This window comes from Salvelinus sp. IW2-2015, unplaced genomic scaffold, assembly GCF_002910315.2.
Source record: "Salvelinus sp. IW2-2015 unplaced genomic scaffold, ASM291031v2 Un_scaffold1098, whole genome shotgun sequence".
Taxonomy (NCBI): Eukaryota; Metazoa; Chordata; class Actinopteri; order Salmoniformes; family Salmonidae; genus Salvelinus; species Salvelinus sp. IW2-2015.
This window is the reverse complement of record NW_019942726.1, coordinates 184,465-210,004: the sequence shown is the minus strand read 5'-3', so window position 1 is coordinate 210,004 and position 25,540 is coordinate 184,465. Positions and strand designations below refer to the sequence as shown.

At 41.6% G+C, this 25,540-nt stretch overlaps 1 protein-coding gene across 3 annotated transcripts in view; it reads right to left on the bottom strand.

The window, feature by feature from the left end:
* The window catches only part of clint1b (clathrin interactor 1b), a 34,040-nt gene extending 10,692 nt beyond the window's left edge, over nt 1-23,348 (bottom strand). For all 3 annotated transcript variants that reach the window (XM_024137097.2, XM_024137098.2, XM_024137099.2), the window contains exons 1-4: nt 23,139-23,348; nt 3,297-3,401; nt 1,829-1,925; nt 1,609-1,717 (exon numbers count right to left, since the gene is read on the bottom strand). In XM_024137097.2, the coding sequence (XP_023992865.1) occupies nt 1,609-1,717; nt 1,829-1,925; nt 3,297-3,401; nt 23,139-23,179 (352 nt within the window). In that variant the 5' untranslated portion in view covers nt 23,180-23,348. The remainder of the gene's footprint in view (nt 1-1,608; nt 1,718-1,828; nt 1,926-3,296; nt 3,402-23,138) is intronic.
* Nucleotides 23,349-25,540: the final 2,192 nt, after the last annotated feature.

Genomic DNA, 25,540 nt, shown 5'->3' with positions numbered 1-25,540 from the left:
GCTGGTTAAGTGTGCCTTGAATAAATAAAAAAGACCAGCAAAGCACCCCCACACCTTCTCCTTCATGCTTCACGGTGGGAACCACACATGCGGAGATCATAAGTTCACCTACTCTAGGTGAGTAACTTATCCTCTCAGAAAGACACAGCGGTTGGAACCAAAAATCTCAAATTTGGACTCATCAGACCAAAGGACAGATTTCCACCGGTCTAATGTCTATTGCTTATGTTCCTTGRCMCAATCAAGTCTCTTCTTCTTATGGGTGTCCTTTAGTAGTGGTTTCTTTGCAGCAATTTGACCATGAAGGCCTGATTTACGCAGTGTACTCTGAACAGTTGATGTTGAGATGTGTCTGTTACTTGAACTCTGAAGCATTTATTTGGGCTGCAATTCTGAGGCTGGTAACTCTAATGAACTTATCCTCTGCAGCAGAGGTAACTCTGGGTCTTCCATTCCTGTGGCGGTCCTCACGAGAGCCAGTTTCATCATAGCGCTTGATAGTTTTTTGCAACTGCACTTGAAGAACCTTTCAAAGTTCTTGAAATGTTCCGGATTAACTGATCTTCACGTCTTAAAGTAATGATGGACTGTCGTTTATCTTCACTTATTTGAGCTGTTCTTGCCATAATATGGACTTGGTCTTTGCCCAAATAGGGATATCTTCTGTATATCCCCCCCACCTTGTCACAACACAACTGATTGGGTCAAACGCATCAAGAWGGAAAGAAATTCCACAAATTAACTAGGCACACCTGTTAATTGAAATGCATTCCAGGTGACTACCTCATGAAGTTGGTTGAGAGAATGCCAAGAGTGTGCAAAGCTGTCATCAAGGCAAAGGGTGGCTACTTTGAAGAATCTCAAATCTAAAATATATTTTGATTTGTTTAACACTTTTTTGGTTACTACATGATTCCATGTGTTATTTCATAGTTGTGATGTCTTCACTACTATTCTACAATGTAGAAAATAGTAAAAATAAAGAAAAACCCTTGAGTGAGTAAACTGAATGTGTCTAAACTTGACTGGTACTGTATGTATGTATGTCTCCTGCTGAATCTCTGTCCTTACGACAACTACAAGGTCTCTATTTGACAGGGACAGCAAGCCATGTTTGGAATGCACACGTTCAGAGTTTATCACATTCTCGTGACGACATTAGCCTCGAAAGCATGYGTTGTTGTGCCACTGAAAACACAAGGCGAGCTATTCAAGCTAGGTCTAGCACACAAAACATGTACAGAACCCATCAAAGGCTTTTACCTCTGTCATAGCAAATCACAAATGCGTACAGTTGGTATCCATAGAGAAACTCAACTTGAAGATTTAAATACTGTTCATTTGTGCACATTACATATGTGCATATACCAATTTAAAACCAGAACATGATGGAACTGACTCTTCAGTACTCCAGCATTGGAGACTTCCTCCTCACTAATGAATTCTCCTGGGTTTTCCATCTGAGAACCAACAGTCTCACCACTGAGAACATCCTGATTGGTTTAGAAGAGAAGTGTGGGATGGTTACGGAATTAATAAACACCTAGGATTAGGCTTCACACTTTTCTTCGTCGTTCTGTGCTGCGCCGGCCCCAAATGTTTCCTTACCGACAAAATGGTAGTTTTCCAAGGAGCGAAGGTCGTAGATGTGTTCCCTCGCACTGGTGACAACTCGCTCCGATCCGTTCCTGATGAGGTATGCAAGTAGTAGTAAGGCCTGGGGGAGAGGTGCAACACAGTTAGAAACAACACGGCACTCGGCTTCCTCACCGCAATCAACATGATCGTATGAATGATACATGAGCAGCGGAASGGAGACTCTCCACACCTTGTAAACTCTCCTCCAGTTCTTCTTGTTGTCTTTCAGCATTCTGGTCCACAGCATGTTCATGACCTCGGGGAACTGCTCGTACATGAACGTGGATCTGAGAGGTAGATCAAGAAATACGGATGGGATCAGTGGTAAATGCACAACTAGGGCTGGGCGATATTTCCAACAACAAAAAAATCATAAAATCGGTACAACTGTTTTTTAATTGTTTTTTTTAAACCTTCTCTCTAAATAAGTTTTGGTGTACAATGTAAACTCAAAACTCCGCATTTCAAAAACAGTCTGGAATAATCGAATGAATTTGCAGTTTGTGAAAATATACCTCGGCTAAATATAAGCCTTCAACAATAAGACCAACTAATAATTTCATTATTTGATCAAAATAGTTTTACCTGCTTTTTTMTTTTTTACAATAATCACTAATCTGGTTTTCAAGTCAATCTAGGAAAATTACATTTTTGTTACAAATGTAACCAGAACCATACACATCCACTAATAATGACTAACTTCTGGTAGCAGGCATTATAGAACATGAACACAGGTCTCAAAAACAATCTCACAAGCACACGCCCACTGCTAGTGAGTAGCCAGCTAATCTTTATATTTAAACTCTAGACAACATGAATCTATTTGCTTGCTAACAAGGTAGAACAGTTGAACTGTTATGAATACACCCTCCTGTCTGTCTCCAACAGTTTGAACAACATAGCCTGTTCACTTTGTTTAGATGTTGCCTACCTGGATAAGATGACGCTTATTTCTCAGAATGAGAACGAATTGCAAATTCCTTAAACAAATGCATATTTTTATGTTCATTGCATATTTATAAAACACAGACTAAACAGCTAGCGCATAACAGTGTGTGGCTGTTGATGATTATAGGTGGTACGTGGCAGCGCAACACCGCGTTGTGACAGAAACTGAGGATTCATTTCCCACAATCATGTTCATTGATACTCCAGTCTTGGTATGGTCTGCTCTGTTAAAARAAGTTGGGAGTTGAGACATAAAAAGGGGATTGTTACAAAGGTTCAGATATTTTCTAGTACACTAAAATAATATCTCAATGTATTTCGGTGCCCATACAACCGATTATATGTCTGACCAAACCGCAAACGCAAATAGCGAGTTGAAACTGCTAATTGTCAGAGAGGAAGAAGTGATCTTTCATGTCTTTGTTGTTGTGAGTGGCAGGGGGAAGGTCTTGGTGTCTGTGCGAGTGGCAAAGTGCACAGTTGCGCACAGTTGCACACAGCACAGAAGGAGCAAGGGATACAAGACCAAAAAAGACTAAAAATGAAGAAAGAAAAAAAAAATATATATATATATATACACTTCATTCTTGCGATACAGGTCTTTGAAACATGGCGCTAAAACATACATATACGGCCCAGCMCTAGGCACAACTACCGGCCTAGTTTTTGTAAATGTGATAGGACAGTGTTGTGCAGTGGTTGTCCCTTACTTGGCGATCTCTCCCATGAGCTGTCCAGAGGGACCCCAGGAGTCATCGTTGGTGGCCTCTCGCACCTTGGACTCGATCTCAGAGTAGTTCATCACCACATTAGTGCTGCAAGAGACATGAAACATTAGGCTAATATAAGAATCACATCAATAAAAAAACACACACTGAAAGACACTGGTGGATATATCATATACAGTTGAAGTCAGAAGTTTACATACACCTTAGCAAAAYACATTTAAACTCAGTTTTTCACAATTCCTGACATTTAAATCCTAGTAAAAATTCCGTCTTAGGTCAGTTTGGATCACCACTTTATTTTAAGAATGTGAAATGTCAGAATAATAGAAGAGAGAATGATTTATTTCATCACATTCCCAGTGGGTCAGAAGTTTACATACACTCAGTTAGTATATTGGTAGCATTGCCTTTAAATTTTTAACTTGGGTCAAACTTTTCGGGTAGCCTTCCATGAGCTTCCCCACATAATTTGGTGAATTTTGGCCCATTCTCTCTGACAGAGTGTTGTGTAACTGAGTCAGGTTTGTAAGCCTCCTTGCTCGCACACGCTTTTTCAGTTCTGCCAAAATGTTTCTATAGGATTGAGGTCAGGCTTTGTGATGGCCACTCCAATACTTGAAATGGTTGTCTTAAGCCATTTTGCCACAAATTTGGAAGCATGCTTGGGGTCATTGTCCATTTGGAAGACCCATTTGCGACCAAGCTTTAACTCTGACTGATGTCTAGAGATGTTGCTTCAATATAGCCACATCATTTTCCTCCATCATGATACCATCTATTTTGTGAAGTGCACAGTCCTCCTGCAGCAAAGACCCACAACATGATGCTGCCCACCCCCGCTGCTTCACGGTTGGATGGTCTTTGGCTTGCAAGCCTCCCCTTTTTCCTCCAACATAACGATGGTCATTATGCCAAATAGTTATATTTTTTTCATCAGACCAGAGGACATTTCTCCAAAAAAAGTACACTTTGTCCCCATGTGCAGTTGCAAACCGTAGTCTGGCTTTTTTATGGCGGTTTTGGAGCAATGGCTTCTTCCTTGCTGAGCTGTCTTTCAGGTTATGCGATATACGACTCGTTTTACTGTGAGTATAGATACTTTTTTAGTGTTTCCTCCAGCATCTTCACAAGGTCCATTGCTGATGTTCTGGATTGATTTGCACTTTTCGCACCAAAGTACGTTCATCTCTAGGAGACAGAACCGTCTCCTTCCTGAGCTATGATGGCTGCGTGGTCCCATGGTGTTTATACTTGCGTACTATTGTTTGTACGGATGAACGTGGTACCTTCAGGCATTTGGAAATTCTTCACAATGATGAACCAGACTTGTGGAGGTCTACAATCTTTTTTCTGAGGTCTTGGCTGATTTCTTCAGATTTTCCATGATGTATAGCAAAGAGGCACTGCGTTTGAAGGTAGCCTTGAAATACATCCACAGTACACCTCCAATTGACTCAAATGATGTCAATGCGCTTATCAGATGTTTCTTAAGCCATGACATATTTTCTCGGAATATTCCAAGCTGTTTAAAGGCACAGTCAACTTAGTGTATGTAAACTTCTGACCCACTGGAATTGTGTTACAGTGAATTATAAGTGAAATAATCTGCCTTTAAACAATTGTTGGAAAAATGACTTGTGTCATGCACAAAGTAGATGTCCTAACTGACTTGCCAAAACTATAGTGTGTTAACAAGAAATTGTGGAGTGGTTTGAAAAACTAGTTTCAATGACTCCATCATAAGTGTATGTAAACTCCCGACTTGAACTGTACATTGTGGAGCATGATCTATTTCATATTCTGCATGAATAATGTCTTGTACTTGGCACAACAGTACATGGCATAACAGTACATGGTGTGTTTTGAGTATTAGGGTGGTGGTGTTAGAATAGGTAGGGGTAAGGCTGCTCTTAACAGACTTCTGATTTAGCCTATCATGTCCAGCAAAGGCTTAACTCCTCTGKTCAGACTGGGCCTGTTCTGAGAGCAGCTTGGGAGGGCTCCAGATGTCCATAAAGATCAATGTGACTCAGTGTGGACCATATAGAACAAATCAGCCATTTCCTGTCAGGTCTCAATTCACTCCCATCACCATACCTGCCAAATCACAGAGCAGAGCAGTCAGAGTGCCAGGAAACAGCTGGGCTCTACACAACTTTCTCCTCTGGACTGTCAGAAGGAGCGTCAGAGTGGGCCACTCCAGGGTATAAAGACGGCAATTAAATTGACTGATGAGGAAAAAGGGTTCTCAAGATCTATCCTGATTCGAAAAGCAGCTTGACCGGATTATTATGAMAACTCAAATAGACACCCATAACCACTCAGCTTAATGAAATATGTACCAGCTGACAACAGAACTCATTCATGGACTCTACAAKGTGTCAAAAGCATTCCACAGSGATTGGACTGGCTCATGTTGACTCCAATGCTTTCCACAGTTCTATCAAGTTGGCCAGATGTCCTTTGGGAGTTGGACCATTCTTGATACACAGGAAACTGTTGAGTGTGAAAAACCCAGCAGCGTTGCAGTTCTTGATGCACTCAAAACCGGTGCACCTGGCACCATACCCCTTTCAAAGGCACTTTAATATTTTGTCTTGCCTATTCACCCTCTGAATGACACACAAATGCAATCTGCGTCTCAATTGTCTCCTTGTCTCTCCTCAAAAATCCTCCTTTAACATGTCTCCTCCCCTTCATCTACAATATTTGAAGTGGATTTAACAAGTGAGATCAATAAAGGATCGTAGCTTTCACCTGGTCAGCCTGTCATGGAAAGAGCAGGTGTTCCTAGTGTTTTGTACACCCAGTGTATGATGACATTCCATCAGCTGATGGAAGATCCGTGAGAGTGATAAAATGTGATGCAATGTTATTTTAGTGACTGAGATCACACCTAGGGACCAGCCGTTCTAACCCCCTGCCACAGTTCAGCCGGGACAGATGTGAGGGAGTGAGTAGGGGCCCCACCTGACGCAGCTAATGGAAGGTGAGGGTGAAGGGACACAGCACTGCGATGCTCTACATCTTTAAAAAAACGAGGTAAACATGGTAACGTCGGCTTGCAATGGAGGGACAACACGTTAGCTGAAACAACAAGGCAGGTCAACTATTCAATAATGAAAGAATTCACTCGTGGTTTTACCTATTTGTATATAGCCAAGGGACATTCCCACGTGAAAACTGCAGGATTAAATGGGTATTGTACGCCTAGGCCTATATTTTGTCTATTGCCGTCAGCACCATTTCACCAGGTCAAATTCCGGGTGTATGTAAATGTAAATGTGATTCCTGTAGGGACTGTTCAGCCATAGTAAGAAGGGACCAAACATGACTGTGTGGATGATTAGGCTAACCCAGGGGTTCCAAAAAAGTTTGGCCCGCAACCCCCTTTTGATATCAATTGTCAATGATAACTTTTTYCCCCCCAATTGGGGCTATGACAGTCTTATAAATGAGTCTGACATTACTTCAATCTGAAGGAAGCATGGTTTGAAGTGACTGAAATGCATCAGAAAGTTATTGAGAAGTATAGAAGAACATCAGGCAATAATAGCAATAATAACCCCTAACCCTAAACCCCCCTTCCCCAGTCCGATTTAGTGCCTGGTCTTGTCCACTCTGTTCTAATGAGTCCTGTGCCGTTTGTGGGCATTGTAGAGGRAGACAGAGTTATCTTTCACTGAAGGGGCCATAAAATGTTGTCGCTTAAACGGATCAAAAAGATAAGCGCCTCACCTGTAGAAAGAAAACAAAAGCGCTCGGTTTATTACAACCGTTACTGACGTAACCCCGGTTCTATGAACCAAGCACCATTTTATTTATTTTATTTCAGTTTTTCACGACCCCATTTTCAAATCAGGCAACCCAACATGGGGTCCTCGACCCCTAGTTTGGGACACGCTGCGCTAACCCTTCCTCGGTCATCCCTGACCTGGCAGATGTGTGAAGAGGACCGAGGAGGAGTCAAGACTCTGGAGAATCTCAATAGCATACTGCTCGCATCCTCTCGACTTGTCTCCTACTCAAAACCCATTGGAGGAGAAGGTCAGATGGGAGGGACCTCTGGCTTTCTCATCCAAGGGGTTTTGAGGAGGCAAGGAGTATGCAATTGAGATTCTCCCCATGGCCCAACAGACTCTTCCTTCCCCTGCAGCTTCCAGCACTTTTACCAATCATCCCTACTGTCATTTAGACAGAAAACAAACACTTCCTTCACTCCCACTCTCAATAAATTCCAAAGACACACCTGCACAGGGAGGGAGCAGGTTGAGTGGAGAGCCAGGTATGCAGCACCGGAAGCCAYTACCACAGATTGGGACATGGATGATGGAAGAGTTAGAGGAACAGAAACTTGGTCAGGTCTGAGAGATTGCCGTTTGAACACCTGTTCTCACAGGGCAGGAAATGCAGCTCCTTCGACTACTTAGTCTATGAATCCATCTACTGGGGACAAACTAAGCCTACATGTGCACTGTGCAAAACCCTATGCATAAGCTAAGCCGACATGTTTCTTTCTGCAACTCGCAGCAGAAGGAAATCTGTGATTAAACCAGCTTTTGGAACGGATCCCTGGATTTGGCAGAGGACTTGAGATGGATCAATTTACTCTGGTTTAGAATAATCTAATTACATCCAAGAGGGTTTATTAAATCCAGAAATGCAGGTTCACAGATTAGTTCAGTTTCACGACACATGCCAAGCTCTTCCACATGTTGCTGATGGCAAAACACAAAAAAGATCACATTTTATGGCTCTAGAGCCCTATCAATAGGAAGGGAGATTGACTTAATTCCTGACCCTAATATCAGCCTAGCGAAGAGATCGGACAATCCACAACACTACATGGAAAAGCATATTTACAATTCTCCTCCCTATTGAACCTATTTCACACTCAGTCTATTTGCCTACATTTGTTTGCACACAGTAACCTACCGGGGGTCTAGAGTAGTGGAGGTGGCCCTAAAGGAGTCTGCATGAGTTTGTGCATATATTATGACAACATTTTGTGAAGTTTTTGTTTGTTTTGGACTTCGGTGASTTTTTTTKGGGCTGTTCGGRCACACAATATAATTTCTGGAGGCAAGCCAAAGTTCGGAGCCAAAGTCTAAGCCGCTTCGTCAGTGATTGGTCAACAGTAGGGATTCTTCAATAAAGTCTGTAGTCATTCAACAAGAGATKACMCATTTTCATGCACATTTKTTTWTTGAAAAATACTGTACCAAACATCTTAGTTAGATTTAAAATTGCGGGACTAAGATCTCTTTTCTTTCTTAAATTATCATAGATTCATTCTGACTTTTGAGGAAGTGAATACTGGTTACGGTGTCTCAAAATGGACAATCAGTACTATTGAAGCTTTTTTCAAACATTTTTAAGCGACGGTCTTTGAAGGGAGTATGYGAGCACACTCCTTCGGTTCGGCTAGCTGACGCCTTAAGTGACCACAGGTCTGATTAGGCTAGTCAAAAGCTGGCTGCTGGCTGGGTTTAGCCAGGGCTTTGCCACAGACRGGTGCTCAGATCCTTAGGAGGTCAAGGGTAAAGTGCTCAGTGACAGATGGGAGGACAATGGAATAGAGCTGGGGAAAGAATGACGAGACGAGAGTGATGAACGAGCCAATTATATAAAGTCTGCAAGTAAGCATTTCATTGCACTCAAAAGTATATCATATGTATATGACGAATAAACAAACTTGAAGTCTGAGATAACGGCCAACTGATCACCCATAGGCTACACGTAGACTCTAGATCAGGGATGTCCAACTTTGACGGGGTGGGGGCCACAAAAAATCTGAACTCATCATGTGGAGCCGCAGTGGCTCGCGGGGCTGTGTACCGACATCCATACCCACACATGCTGTTAGAGCTGGCCCTAGCCTTTTGGGGGCTCTAAGTGCATTTTTGTTGCAGAACATTTTAGCTTTCGAGTTCAATTTGAGTACAATTCTACACTTTGCCATGGGCATAGAGAAAATGTTGCAGTTTTARAGCAAGTTTGCTGGAATTCTACATATTTTGCCATAAGGTGGAGAGAAATGTTTGCAGTTTTTAATATATCCGAGTGAAAAATCAATAGGGGCTTCTGGTCAGAATTCGACCATGATTACTACAAGTTTATACGGCTGGCTAGACTACTGTAACTTACCAATCTAAAACAATTTGTGTGTCAGTGACTGACACAACTGCTGATGCACAAGCAAATTTTGAAATTTCACCTTGTGTATTCTACTATTCTAACTCTCAACAGCAAGTTGAGACCCTGATGAAGTTCATTTATTTTTCTTTTTGGGGGGGGGGGGGGTGATTTGTAGTCCTACAAAAAAGGGGACTCTGCTCTAGCATCCTGCCCTAGATCAACAAATGGCCACAGCTCAAACCGGTTTGTTCCAAACAGAACATTGGGTAGAACTGGACATTCAATGAAACAGGAATACACTTCTTTAGGTGTATGAAGCATGGCGGATGGATTAACAAACGCAGAGAGAATTTATACAGTCAGTGTCCGTGCAGCAGCATGAGTGACAGAGAGCGAGAGAGCTTCTCCACAGCAAAGCTGCTCCAAGATGCGGGAAATCCTAGTCCAATAAATAATGAATGACAGCGGTTTTATAAAAGCAGATGGCCTGAACGGCAAGCGTACCGGCGATGTGCTTACATTTCAAACAGCCTAGAAAACACACACACACCCGCTGTGTGAAAAATATTCAGCTGGAGATGAGACAAAAGAAGGTGAGCAGTGGCTCTGACTGAAAGGGAGAAGGAAACAGACAGAGCCCAGGCTTCCCTTCCAACCCTCTGCATCCTGGGCCTCTTTGTTCAGTAGGCCCGCCGTTGCCGAGTCTGTTCTGCTCAGGATGTGCCTGCTTATTTACACATGCAGTGGAGAACACAGCCTAGCGGGCCCCTGCTGAAAAGCCAAAGCCCTGCACATGAAACAACCTCTAGTTGCTCCAGTCCTCACTCTCCTCTCTCCCTCCTCCGACACTAGAAGATAAACATCACCTGCTGCTTCTGAKGAACAGTGGTTCTAGAGGTCAGTTTTCAAATGGAGATAGTGGTGATAGTAATGAAGGGGACACAGGGGACAACAGCAGCGAGGGAGAGGGGGAGGGAGGTTGAGAGCGCTCCGCTCACTGACGCTCATTAGAASCAAGAGGCACTGGACGGACAAGGACATTTGCCAGGGAGAAAAGTCCCTGGGGGATGCAGCCTGCAGCTCGGTTGATTTGGAGTAGGTCTATTCCTGAATCTACTCACACAGAAGTGGCGCTGATCACACTGCAGTGTGCTGGGAGGATTTGGAACACTGTACTGCTGGGAGTCATGCCTAGGAAGATAATTTACTGATAAAAATGTATTTGCAAGTTGGCTGATGGACTGAAGTTCTATTCATTACTGTAACCTAAAAGCATCATTTGCATTTCCTAGAAGTGTGGCTCAGTCATGACATGGTTCAGCCWAGACAGTGTGGCCAGCTAAGGGCAAGCTGAATAACTTCTGCAACCATATTGCCTCAAAAAGCGATGGAAGAAAAAAATGGACGGATCATTTCTTCATGTTTGTCTTCGCAAGTTTGCGAGTTCTCAGATCTTATCCGAGCGAGAGTTGTCAAAACTCCCCCCCTCTCTCATGTCTTCAGGAGCAGGTTTCCTCTGCTCCCTTCAACAGATCACATCTCTCCACATAATAGTGCAATGTTTGACATTTTTCATTCTCCACAGAGTGACGCCTTTGAGATCTCCCACACAAAGCCATCAGTCCTGCCATGGTATTGATCTTACTGCATTAGATGGGACTTTCTGTCCATTAACTGGCGGAGAAAGTCAAAATAATTAAAACACAGCCAGGACATGAAGAAGCCGTCATAGGKGATATCGTTAGTCAATACAATGCAATGATATCATCAATATCATACTGAACACGGGACTTATGCCTATACAAAGACAGTTGGAGTGGGCCTTGAAGCAAAGTCATCATTCAAATAATAAATGACTTCTCTCGTGCAATAACAGATGGAAACATACCTTTGTATTATAACCTACAAGGAAAAACCCCWAACAAGAAATACTAGAGGATCACTCTCAAAGTTCCTCCCATCAATGTCTCATCTTGAGTCTCAGACAGAYATAATTGATCCATTGATCAGCCACAGAGATCTCAGAATGACCTATAAGTATAGGCTATATGGCCCAATGACCCATCGACTAGCCTAAATGCATATTCTGCAAGACATCTGTGAAAAATGTCGGTCCTCACCAGAAATACCATTCAACTGGCCAAACACACTGAAGCGAMGTGCTGGGATCCCATTCCAAACAGATGTATGAGAATAAAAAAAACGCACCGACAAGGTGTGGCGGTGGATAGTCTGTTCTCAAACAGCTTAGCATCTGCAGGGAKCTCTCTGGGACCAGGGTAGCAGGAGAAGACCCTCTCCCTCTTGGCCTCCTGTTTCAAGCCCTATTCAGCTGAAATCAGATGATGGCATCTCAGGCAGCATCCATTACTGTCACCTGACTGCAAGCTCTGTCCATAAAACAGGCACTCGACTGGAGCCTCTGAATGCTATAGAACAAATGACCGTTATGTAACAATAGCAAGCACATTTTTTTCCTGGTTGGAGAAAGTTATGTGCATGGTTCTCTGCATGGTTGTGTTCAGTATTTACAAAATCAGTAATTGCATAATGTATACTTAACAAAAATATAAAAACTCAACATGCAACAATTTCAAAGATTTTACTTAATTACAGTTCATGTAAGAAAATCAGTCAATTGAAATACATTMATTAGGCCCTAATCTATGGATTTCACATGACTGAGCAAGGGYCCAGCCACGGTTGGCAAAATGGCTTAAGGACAACAAAGTCAGGGTATTGGAGTGGCCATAACAAAGCCCTGACCTCAATCCTATAGACAATYTGTGGGAAGAACTGAAAAAGAGTGTGCGAKCAAGGAGTCCTACAAACCTGACTCAGWTACACCAGCTCTGTCAGGAGGAATGGGCCAAAATTCACCCAACTTATTGTGGGAAGCTTGTGGAAGGCTACCCGACYCATTTGACCCAAGTTAAACAATTTAAAGGCAATGCTACCAAATACTAATTGAGTGTATGTAAACTTCTGACCCACTGGGAATGTGATGAAAGAAATAAAAGCTGAAAAAAATATTCTCTCAACTATTATTCTGACATTTCACATTCTTAAAATAAAGTGTTGATCCTAACTGACCTAAGACAGGGAATTTTTACTAGGATTAAATGTCAGGAATTGTGAAAAACTGAGTTTAAATGTTTGGTGTGTGTAAGGTGTTTATGAACTTCTGACTTCAACTGTATATGAAATACAAATGGTATAGGGAGAAATAGTCGACGCATCATAATTCTTATAATAACTACAACTTCTGAACTGGAAATATTGAAGAACTGGGAATATTGAACCACCAGATTTCATATATGTTCTCATGTTCTGAGCAAGGAATTTAAACGTTAGCTTTTTTACATGGCACATATTGCACTTTTACTTTCTTCTTCAACACTGTGTTTTTGCATTATTTAAACCAAATTGAACAYGTTTCATTATTTATTTGAGACTACCGTAAATAGATTTTATTTATGTATTATATTAAGTTAAAATAAAAGGGTTAATTGTTCATTCAAAACTGCACATTTTAGAGTGGCCTTTTATTGTCCMCAGCACAAGGTGCGCCTGTGTAACGATCATGCTGTTTAATCAGCCTCTTGATAGGCCAACCCTGTCAGGTGGATGGATTATCTCGACAAAGGACAAAATGCTCACTAACAGGATGTAAAGAAATGTGTGCACAAAATTTGAGCGAAGTAAGCTTTTTTGTGCATAGGGAAAATTTGGGGGATCTTTTATTGAGCTCATGAAATATGTGACTAGCACTTTACATGTTAAGTTTAGTTTTTTTTTTCTTCGTGTAGTTGACAGTACTGTAATGAACCGGCAAAATAGACTTTCCAATAATATGAACCATTGTCAATGTCACTGGGATATTTCATTATGTAATCGCCAAATTATCCAGCAGACGGCCATAGTGAGCCAGTATGTTAGGTTAGTGTGCCACGTCCAACACTGTTGGTTCGCAATAAACAATGWGCAATGATAACCCGTGCCTGTTCACTTATTCATAGATGATATACACTGAGTGTACAAAACATTAGGAACACCTTCCTAATATTGAATYGCACACCCCCTTTTGCCCTCAGAACAGTCTCAATTCTTCRGGGCATGGACTACACGTTTTTGAAAACTTTCCACAGGGATGCTGACCCATATTGACTCCAATTGTGTCAAGTTGGCTGGATGTCCTTTGAAAGGTGGACCATTCTTGATACTAGAGGTCGACCGATTAACCGGTAATCAGCATTTTTGGATGCTGATTATGGCCGATTACATTGCACTCCACAAGAGACTGCATGGCAGGTTGTGGAGACTGCATGACTGGCTGACCACCTGTTACGCGAGTGCAGCAAGGAGCCAAGGTAGTTGCTCGATAGCATTACAATTATCTTAGCATTAAAATTATCTTATAAAAAAACWAATCTTAACATAATCATTAGTTAACTACACATGGTTGATGATATTRCTAGCTTAACTAGCTTGTCCTGCATTGCAAATAATCAATGCGGTGCTTGTTAATTTATCATCGAATCACAGCCTACTTCCCCAAAGCACTGTCGTTGCACCAATGCACCTAACCATAAACATCAATGCCTTTCTTAAAATCAATACACAATTATATATTAAACATGCATATTTAGTTAAAAGAAATTCATGTTAGCAGGCAATATTAACTAGGGAAATTCTCTTGCGTTCTGTGCAAGCAGAGTCAGAGTATATGCAGCAGTTTGGGCCTCAGACAACAACATTGATGTATACGCTGATTCGGTGAGCGAGTTTATTAGCAAGTGCATCGGTGATGTTGTACCCATGGTGACCATTAAAACCATCCCCAACCAGAAACCGTGGATTGATGGCAGCATTTGCACAAAACTGAAAGCACAAACCACTGCTTTTAATCATGGCAAGGCGACCTGAAACATGACTGAATACAAAGAGTGTAGCTATTCCCTCCGCAAGGCAATCAAACAAGCTAAGCGTCAGTATAGAGTAGAGGTCGACCGATTAATCGGAATGGCCGATTAAATCGGGGCCGATTTCAAGTTTTCATAACAATCGGAATTTTTGGCCGCCGATTTTTCTTATATTATCCACAATTCAGAAGATTTGATAGCTTCCATCGCATCAATCCATTAAAATTTAGTTAAAGAGAGAGGTTGATGCAGCACATTTTTTGAGTGCACTCAAGTAGGCTTTCCAATTTCCTCCGGTTTTATTAGCAAGATAATAACACATAATCACACCCAAGCAAGAACTCTACACTAAACATTAGAAATATGACATGCTGTAGGCAGGTATCCCAAACTGGGGTTACGCGTGCCGTTTCTTTAATTTTTTTTTTATATATAACTGTCTCAAAAATAAAGGAACACTTAAACACAATGTAACTCCAAGTCAATCACACTTCTGTGAAATCAACTCGTCCACTTAGGAAGCAACACTGATTGACAATAACTTTCACATGCTGTTGTGCAAATGGAATAGACAACAGGTGGAAATTATAGGCAATTGCAAGACACCCCCAATAAAGGAGTGGTCTCAGGCGGTGGTGACCACAGACCACTTCTCAGTTCCTATGCTTCCTGGCTGATGTTTTGGTCACTTTGTATGCTGGCGGTGTTCACTCTTAGTGGTAGCATGAGACGGAGTCTCAACCACACAAGTGGCTCAGGTAGTGCAGCTCATCCAGGATGGACATCAATGCGAGCTGTGGCAAGAAGGTTTGCTGTGTCTGTCAGCGTAGTGTCCAGAGCATGGAGGCGCTACCAGGAGACAGGCCAGTACATCAGGAGACGTGGAGGAGGCCGTAGGAGGGCAACAACCCAGCAGCAGGACCGCTACCTCCGCCTTTGTGCAAGAAGGGGAGGAGGAGCACTGCAGAGGCCTGCAAATGAGACCTCCAGCAGGCCACAAATGTGCATGTGTCTGCTCAAACAGTCAGAAACAGACTCCATGGGTGGTATGAGGGCCGACGTCCACAGGTGGGGGTGTGCTTACAGCCCAACACCGTGCAGGACGTTTGGCATTTGCCAGAGAACACCAAGATTGGCAAATTTGCACTGGCGCCCTGTGCTCTTCACAGATGAAAGCAGGTTCACAGGGATGTGACAGACGTGACAGTCTGGAGACGCCGTGGAGAACGTTCTGCTGCCTGCAACATCCTCCAGCATGACCGGTTTGGCGGTGGGTCAGTCATGGTGTGGGGGTGGATTCTTCTTTGGGGGCGCACAGCCCTCCATGGGCTCGACAGAGGTAGCCTGACTGCCATTAGGTACCGAGATGAGATCCAGACCCCTTGTGAGACCATATGCTGGTGCGGTTGGCCCTGGGTTCCTCCTAATGCAAGACAATGCTAGACTCTATGTGGCTGGAGTGTGTCAGCAGGTCCTGCAAGAGGAAGGCGTTGATGCTATGGACTGGCCCGCCCGTTCCCAGACCTGAATCCAATTGAGCACATCTGGGACATCATGTCTCGCTCCATCCACAACGCCACGTTGCACCACAGACTGTCCAGGAGTTGACGTGATGCTTTAGTCTAGGTCTGGGAGGAGATCCCTCAGGAGACCATCCGCACCTCATCAGGAGCATGCCCAGGCGTTGTAGGAGGTCATACAGGCATGTGGAGGCCACACACACTACTGAGCCTCATTTTGACTTGTTTTAAGGACATTACACAAAGTTGGATCAGCCTGTAGTGTGGTTTTCCACTTTAATTTTGAGTGTGACTCAAATCCAGACCTCATGGGTTGATAAATTTGATTTCCATTGATAATTTTTTGTGTGATTTTGTTGTCAGCACATTCAACTATGTAAGAAAAAGTATTTAATAAGAATAGTTCATTCATTCAGATCTAGGATGTGTTATTTTAGTGTTCCTTTATTTTTTTGAGCAGTGTATATATATATATATATATATGAAATAAATAAAATGTTGTCCGATTAATAGGTATCGCTTTTTTTGGTCTCAATAATCGATATCGGCGTTGAAAAATCATAATTGGTCGACCTCTACTTGATACATATGGGAAACTGTTGAGAGTGAAAAACCCAGCAGCGTTGCAGTTCTACACAAACCGGTGCGCCTGGCACCTACTACCATACCCTGTTCAAAGGCACTTTTTGAACAGGGTACTTTTTTCTTGCTCATTCACCATCTGAATGGGACACATACACAATCCATGTCTCAATTGTCTCAAGGCTTAAAAAGCATTCTRTAACCCATCTCCTCCCCTTCATCTACACTGATTAAAGTGGATTTAACAAGTGACATCAATAAGGGATCATAGCATTTACTTGGATTCACATTGTCAGTCTATGTCATGGAAAGAGCATGTTTTGTACACTCCGTGTAGAATGATATCAGATCACAGCCAAGTAAAAATATCATCCTTTAAAAGAGAGTTTGTTATTTTCTGTRTATAACATTAGCTACTAGCAAGCAAGCAGGCAACTTGTCCAAACCTGGTAGCTGGCTAGCAGTTGAAAACAACTCTCAAATTGCAGTGATTACGTGTCGACATGTAKGCTATGGTTTATGCCAGAACAGAGAAGTAGCTAGCTAGTACAATTTATTACCCCATAGCCACAGCTCAGCAACTCTATGGTGAAGAAAGTTTCTGATGAACTTCCTTCATCCTTGAGTTGGGTCAGATTGCTCCATAGACTGCCATAAGCTATCATCGGAATCAGTTAAAGAAATGTGTGCTACCAAGCCAGCTTATTCATTGAAAACACAGGTTGTCTTTGCTTGCTAACGTTATAGGACTGCTGCATTCACCCAATGCGTGCTGGCAAGATATCCCTGCCTCAGCAATAGCATTGGCTATCTAGTTAGCTAGTTCGTTAACTCCACCCACTGGCAGGCAGCTTGTGGCCATTTGGTGTTCAAACAATATGTAAAATAATGAAACAATAAACAGAACTCAGCTAGCCAGGGGGGGGCCTACAGATGGGCTAGCTACAGATGCCCAGTGCCGGGTAAAGATTGGATAAGTTGAAAGAAAGTGAGATAATTGTCGCTATTTTCATAGATGGAACATGTTAGCTAGCTATCTATCCAACACTGCAATTAGGAGCTAGCTTGCTGGCTATACATTTAGAACACATTTTTAAAAATCAGGGCTCTGGCTAGCCTTTAGCAGGACAGCTGAAATGTATGTAGCTAGCTAGCATTTCCTCCATTAAATGTTACATTTTAGTCATTTAGCAGACGCTCCTGTCCAGAGCGACTTATAGGAGCAATTATGGTTCAGTGCCTTGCTCAAGGGCACACAGATTTTTCACCTAGCCGCCTTTCGGTTACTGGCCCAATGCTTTAAAACCATTGAAGTCTATAGGGAATCATTTTCCGGTAAATTGATGTTTACAGTCCTACATAAAACCATGGAGTTCCTTTCAAAATGAGGAGACAAGAAGCAAGAAAGGACCCTTTTCAATTACTGGGCTCGTTTGTCTGTTTGCACAATGAAAGAAACATCTTCCTTTACAAACCTTCTGTTTGGAATCMAGGATGAGTGCATTCAGTCAGACAATGGAGGCAGTATCTTGCCTACCTACATGGAGTCTAGCCTGGCTTTGCACCTTACAAACCTCCATCTCAACAAGCACGTAATTGAAGATCAGAGGTCACAGTGACATCAGAGCACCATTCATTGGGGGACGTGGGCGAAGTTTTGCATCAGAATAAGTCATTCATATCCTTCACCTCTTTCTACTGCTCATCAGCATTCTCATTTCATGCATTCTTTATGACTCAAGTGTATGCATGATTTGAAACTACTCTGCATGCAAATAAACCTTTTGATTCAAATCAAAACACAGCAGATTATAAATAGGCTATTTTCAATAGGTCCTGAACGGCTAGACCAGCGATGGTATTTACAAGTCCCTCCCTATATTAAGACTAACTTAAAAGCATGAGAAAGGTAATCCTGCAGAAAGTGGTTGCATGCAGGGTTGATACAAGAACTGCCATGATTCATGACTTTATGCTGGCATAGGGAGAAGTGCTAGAAACACACCACTTGGTTTCAAAACTGTATTAGTCAAATGACCACAGTGACTGCACATTTCAACCCAGAGGTCAAATACGCTCTTTCCTATGAGAAGTAGGCTATGCCTCAGGACAAAATGTCTTTCTATTTTATACTTTGTGGTTACTTAGCTACACTTACAAAATCTTGCACAACCTTGAAGCACTAAGCTGCAGGCTGGCAATGCAAGATATTTGTGCCACAGAGGCTTTTCTCATGATCATAGCTAGCTGTGTTGACATAAACGGTTGCACTAAGCAATTTGAACTTCTCCAATACTGACGCATGAATGATTAAATAAGTGTTGCCAGGGTATACAAACTTCAAACCCCTCTAGCGATTCATTGAAATAATGTCTGGTAAGCACCATACAGTACAAATGTCCATAGCCAACACATATGAGATCATGTGCAACACACTAACTTTGATTTCTGTTCTCCGAGCATCAGAATATTATGCTGGCGGCACATTTCAAAATAAGAGTGCCCCTGCAAAGACAAGTTTAACGTTGGGATTATCAATTTTCTTAGCACTAGTGCAGTACAACTGTTTTTCACAGCATTGCAACTAGGCTTGGGCGGTATACCGGGGTACTTGGAAAAAGCCAGGGGATGGTTTTTCAATAACGTCAAAACTATTTATTTGAAGTTTTTCAATAAATGTGAATATTTGTAGCCAATTTAAGTGAAATACCTGCAGTCAAATTGTGCAATATGTTAGGAGATAAAAGCAGATTGCGTTCTTCATTTCACCTGTCACAATATGAAGCTTAGTTCCCCAGAAAAGTTGAGCGAGTTACATGGTTGTTTGTAAATAGCAGAACAGGAGAAAGCGGGAGCTGGTGATTCCAGCTTTGTATTTGGTTTAACTTGCTAGGTATCTATGTAAGTGGCTGAATTAATAAGGAGACCGGGCATCACATACTGTTAGCTTTCTGTCGTGTTTGAGAAGTCAAAGCGTTTTGGATGAGTTCTTGATTTCCGTGCGTTTATTTTTTCTCCTCTCCATTCTTGCCCGTCTGCTCCTCCCTGTCTTGGCAATTCGTTTATTTTCCGTTTGCGCTCGTTAGCATATTTAGCTAGCAGCCTCTATTGAAATGTGCTAATACTTTGTGCAAATTCTATCTGATAAGACACCCAATGAGCTTTTTTGTTGTTGCATTTTTAGCWCCCCATGTGTACTAAGACGGTAATACTGTAAATCCCCTGATGAGAAGGACAGTATGCCAATATGAAATCTGTATACCCCCCAAACCAAATTGCAACAACCTAAAAAAAATATATATATATAATTTTATGCATTTTATTTTGAACATTGTATTATTTATAGTAGCATTTCCTTTGAAAGTTTACACAGATACTGGTATGTTGAAAGCTAGCTTCATGTGTAGGTTATATTTAAAGAAATACATTTTTTAAAATAAAATACAGTTATGTTATTGGAATTATTCAATAGTCTGCTAAATTTAAATGGTCTCTTGTTTTTATTTAACTTGTGATGGGCAACARGTTGAATACAGAGTGCTGATGACTCCTGACTCCACCCACACTATTCACTGCGATACAATACATTGTATGGGGGATACTTACTGGTTGTAGAGAAGTTGTCGGGTGGAAAATACTCAATAGGGTCTTTACTAACCAAATATGGTTAGATTGGAGGGGGACTGCCGTACATATCCMGCAGCACTTCGTTCTCCACCCTATAGCTCCCAATGCAATACACTGTACATGGGACACAGTGCCTTGAAAAAATATTTGTTCTGAGTGATTGACTGAAAATTATATTATTTTTTGTTTTTTAAACAACTAATTGACCAACGTCGGTTCAATTATTTGAATTCCATTTAGTTCGTTTTTTTTCTGTGAGATCGATGCTCAGTTTCTGTTGAGATCAAGCCCAAATTGTGCGATGTAGTAGGGAGTTGTAGTTTCCAACAGGCCAATATTCTACAGTTTAGCACAGAAAATGTGGTCATTAACTACAATGATCATAATCCTTTGACCGCCCGCTTACTTGTCCGGTCTCAGTCTGTGTGGAGCAGACGCAGAGACCTTGTTGACGGAACCGAAGAGAGAACTCGCAAGAGGTATTGAAAGCAGTTGCATTGCGGGGCTTTCTCTACCTGAAAACACATGATCTAAGTGAATTATAGTTGGTATTCAGCAGTCATAAAAGTATGCCTTATTTACTTAGAAAAATGACAAACTAGTGATTTGTCAGACAGCAGCTCTATAGAGATGAGATGATGACTTGGAATGAAATAATAAAGTCATCAAATGACAACAAATGTAATATACACAACTGAAATATTTTATTAAAGTAATGTGTTAGTTAACTTTTCTCATAACTAGCCTCATTGTGTCTTGCTACTTATTGTCCCTCATACTAGCCTTTACAGMCAAATATCACTTCAGAAACAACATTACAAATATTAATATGGTCAGCATTGTAGACCATTTCTCCCATCTTGCTGCAGCTATAGCTAATCTCCAAAKAACAGAGAAATGCTGTGAAAACCAGCATGCTGCCAACATTCTAAAATGTTTTGTCACCAGTGCTTCTTTTGTTGACTTTTTTTGTCCTCGTGCACTGTAGCTCCTATGACACTAATCTGGTGAGCACCTTTGAAACTCTGCCCAAGCAGGGCATTTGATTGGTTTGACGTGTTGCGAGGCGTCAGTGATTTCACCAGGTTCCGACCCGTCTTCAGTTGATTTYTGCCATGGAACGTTCCCAGGCCTCCTGTTTAAGGGAAACCTGGTTTGCAACGAAGCTAGGTCTCTACTAACCAAATATCTGTAATTTTGGAGGGGGACTTGTGTGTCGTACATATCCAGAAACACAGCTTTAAATGACCTGGTACTATCCATGGTCCTGAAATCAACACACACAAAATAAAAAAATTTGCATGAAAGTCAACCCTTTTTTATTTGTATCAAAACGAGAATCTAATGTATATTGAACAAAACTATAAATGCAACAATTTCAAAGATTTCACTGAGTTACAGTTCATATAAAGAAATCAGTCAATTGAAAGAAATTCATTAGGCCCTAATCTAGGGAATTCACATTACTGGGCAGGGGTTCAACCATGGGTGGGCCTGGCTCCCCAGTGGGTGGGCCTATGCCCTCCCCACTGGGGAGCCAGGTCCAGCCAATCAGATTGAATTTTTCCCACACAAAAGAGCTTTATTACAGACAGAAATACTCCTCAGCACCCCCCAAAAACCTGTTTTGCATCTCCAACTACTATTCAACACAGGTAGAAAAGTTATTTCTACAAGCCAATATGTATCCCATGTACAGCCTATTACAGTGTATTGCATTGGGGGCTATGGAAGGGGCAGAGTGAAAAGCCACTAGCAGACCATGCTACACAAAAATTAACCATATTTGGTTTGTGGAGACCCTACTGAGTATTTCATGCCCCACTTTAGCTAAAACAGGTAGAATAGTTAGGCCTCTCTAYAGCCCAATAATCTCAACATAACTTTTTCATTATTGGTCTGAAAAAATGTTTTTAAAGCCATACTTTATTTGTTTTCATAAATTACTTCTTGTTGGCACAATAAAAGTGACCATTGATTCAAATGCAATACCTTTTGAAACGCTGGCTTTTATTTAAGGTTTCCTCATTACCATATAAACGTGACATCGTTTGTGCTGCTGGTAGAATACTAGTTTAATTTAGCTAATGTTAACTAACTATGAAGAAAATGCCCACCAGTGAGTCGTTAGCTAAGAGATTATGTTGGTGCTGTGTTGCATTCCTCGTGGTTCAGGTGTACTTTCAGTCACTGTCATTCAAAGTGTAAACAGGCATGAGGAGCCTGTTTACCCTAGTCGGCATACAGCTTTATGTCTCTGCTGCAAAGTCCTCCTGAAGCTAACCGGCAGCTGGCTACAGTACACTAGGTTAGTGCACAGACAAATACATGTTTGCTGCTGCTGGCTTAGATAGTTAACTAACTAGCTAACTAACTAGTTAACTAACTAGCCAGTAATTGTGGTCGTATAAAAACGTTTTAACGATAAAACAATAGAATGGTCATGAAGTTCAACTTCCATAGTGGGTAATGTTATGGACACAATGAAASGAAAAGGTATTGACAGTCATTGTGGCTAGCTTAGCTATGCTAGCTAATTAGCTCATGTTCCGCTAAATTTGCCCGTTTTGTAAGATTTCTAACTAGCCAATGTTAGGTGGCAGTGAACGAGGGCCTTGCATTATAATTTAGTAATTGAGTAAGAAATCATCTTGCTATGTAAAACAAATATTGCTAGCAGGAAATGGATGATAGTGGACATCAAAGGGACCGATTCAGACACGGAAAGAGACTAACTAACGCGTTAGCATTAACCATACATCATCACCTAACGTTACTTTCCTGAGTTAGCAGCCTGAAAGATGGGGATGTTACTTTGCATGTATGTTTAGAATGGACATTAGCAAAAAGATCAGAGGAGAATACATGATTTAATGGTATTTCATGTTGTACACAAGGCTGAAACAGTAACGTTACCCATAATGAGCCATCAGCTGAGAAAACAGCGTGACGTCACGAAATCAGTGATTCCCTTGTCCTTAACATAAACGGGCCTTGCAACAAAACGTCAACACGATAACTGCAAGAATACTCACGCTTTATCCACCAGTTCTCGGACTTTCCACATATTTAGCATATAGACTCTCGACTAAGGGCTCGCCGCCTCAATAATGCGTCGTCCAGTCTGTTTACAACCACAGATGGACTTGGATTTGTGTCACCGACAACAGAATTCCGAGCCCTTCAGCTAGCCAGCTCCGTTAGCGGCAAACGGGCCGCGCAAGTTACTACTGTCGGGAGCGCGGCGAGCTTGTTCTTCTTCTGTGATATAATGGCGGTCCGCAAACAAACGTTTAAGGTGCATGCCGCCACCTCCTGTATTGGAGTGTATGGTCAATCACGTTTTACAACATTTCTAAATCCTCCTACCTAACTCAGTACTTCTGAGAAAATAAAAAGAGCCATACTAACTTCAAACAGAAGTTTAAAGCTATTTTGGCTAACTGGTCAACGATTTCATTCCCTTCCACACCCGAATGTGCTGGGACCCAGCAGAATCTCACTACTACACCCAGTCTCTGAAATCTCTATAATAACATTAATACCTYCAATMGTAAGTCACTGCTATTAGATTTACCAGATGAAAAGCTATTCAATGCAGACAGAGAATCTGAGCATACTATAATTCTAACAGGTTGTACGTCCTACACCCACTGGAGGGCAACTACTATCCCCAACAGTTCAACTGAGTATACTGAGTATAGCTGTTGTATAGCTGTTATACTGAGTATAGCTGTTAGTCTTCTACACATCTGTACATCAAATTCAGGAATATAAAAGCCTGCTCCTGTGCACCCACTATCTGCATCCTTGGGTCCATCTGTGAAAAGCGGTAAAAAAGCATAAAAAACTTCTACCAATATAATTGTCAACCAGTTTCCCTATATCACTGACTTCTGACCAATCTTTCATTTTCTCTGCCAAGGTTAGATAAACAACAGGATCTGGGAGTAACCATGGAGGAACATCCCCTATCACCACAGAAGGGCCAACCTCCAACTCCCTCAAACCACTCTCATCAGCAAGCTTTCCTACTGTCCAACCAAAACCACTATATTACCAGTAAATTCCCAACAGTCATCTAGAACAGTAGCAGTGGAATGCTCAACCTCATAGAACTTTCAGCCTAACTCAATATGCTAATGACATTTCTTTACACCGTATATCCAAAGGCATCTCACCTGCTTCCACTAGTAAGGCACATATAGATGTTGATTTAAATTCACTAATACATATCCTTAAAGCTATATACTGGATTCTGTCCAGCCTCTGAAGGCAAGTCTTCRCCGCTGTTCCATAAACTATACACCTGTAATCAATTGTCGTCCTGATCACAGCTCTATAAATATCCATCAACGATTGTCAGTCAGCACCAAACCAGAGACCGAGCGYATAAGATGCACCACCTTCTTACACTTTGTTTCAACATGTCTGACATGATATTTCCATGTATATTGCTCATTGAGCCATAGACCAAAATATTTGTACTTAGAAAGTCTCCCCATAGGCTGTCCATACAGAAACAACTGTATATTATCAGCAATTATTATCAAGAACATACAACAAGACATCACTACCATCTTTGAACATCCACTATAGCTTTTTGAATAAATTTGATCACAAGAAACATTCCTTCCCCTCTTCAAAATAGCTCAATGATCGGCATATAGGGAAGCCCCAATACCCCTACCTACATTTGAAAAACACATCGTTAATCCTAATGTTGAACAAAATAGGACTGATAACACTGCCTTGAGGAATACCATYGTCAACTCCATAGGCATCAGATAAAATGGATCCTATGTTAACTCGAAAGAGTGATTAAATAAGAAGGTCAAAACCCAGTTATATAATCTCCCCCCCAATACCAAGTCTTTTCATCTTAATCAGTAGGCATTCTCTCCAAATAGTCTCATAAGCCTTTTCAATGTAAAAAAAAAAACAGTAGCCATTACATATTTCATGACCAGAGTTTTTTCAACTTCATTACTCACCTTACCTAATGCATCCAAAGTAGATCTACCTTTACGGAATCCACTTTGACATTGCCTCAATAAACCTCTATGTTCCAGGAAATATGACAATCTGTTGATTATCATCTTTTCCATTAGTTTACACAAGTTAGAGGTCAGTGCTATTGGTCTAAAACTATCTGGTATCCATGTTTGGATCAACATACAGTAAGCAACATTTCCTACAGTAGGTCCACTTATTCCAGGACTGACCCTATTATCTCCATAATTCTGACTAATAAGATACATTATGAGTGATTTTATATCTTTGGGCCTCTCTAACCTCTTTCTGCACCTGGCATCCACCAAATGCTGCACTGCCCCCCCCCCCCACACAATTACTTTGCACAGAGCTGCCACATGTCCCATTCTTTGGCATTTATAACACCTTAATGGAGGTGGGACAAACTCTCTAACAGTGAAAG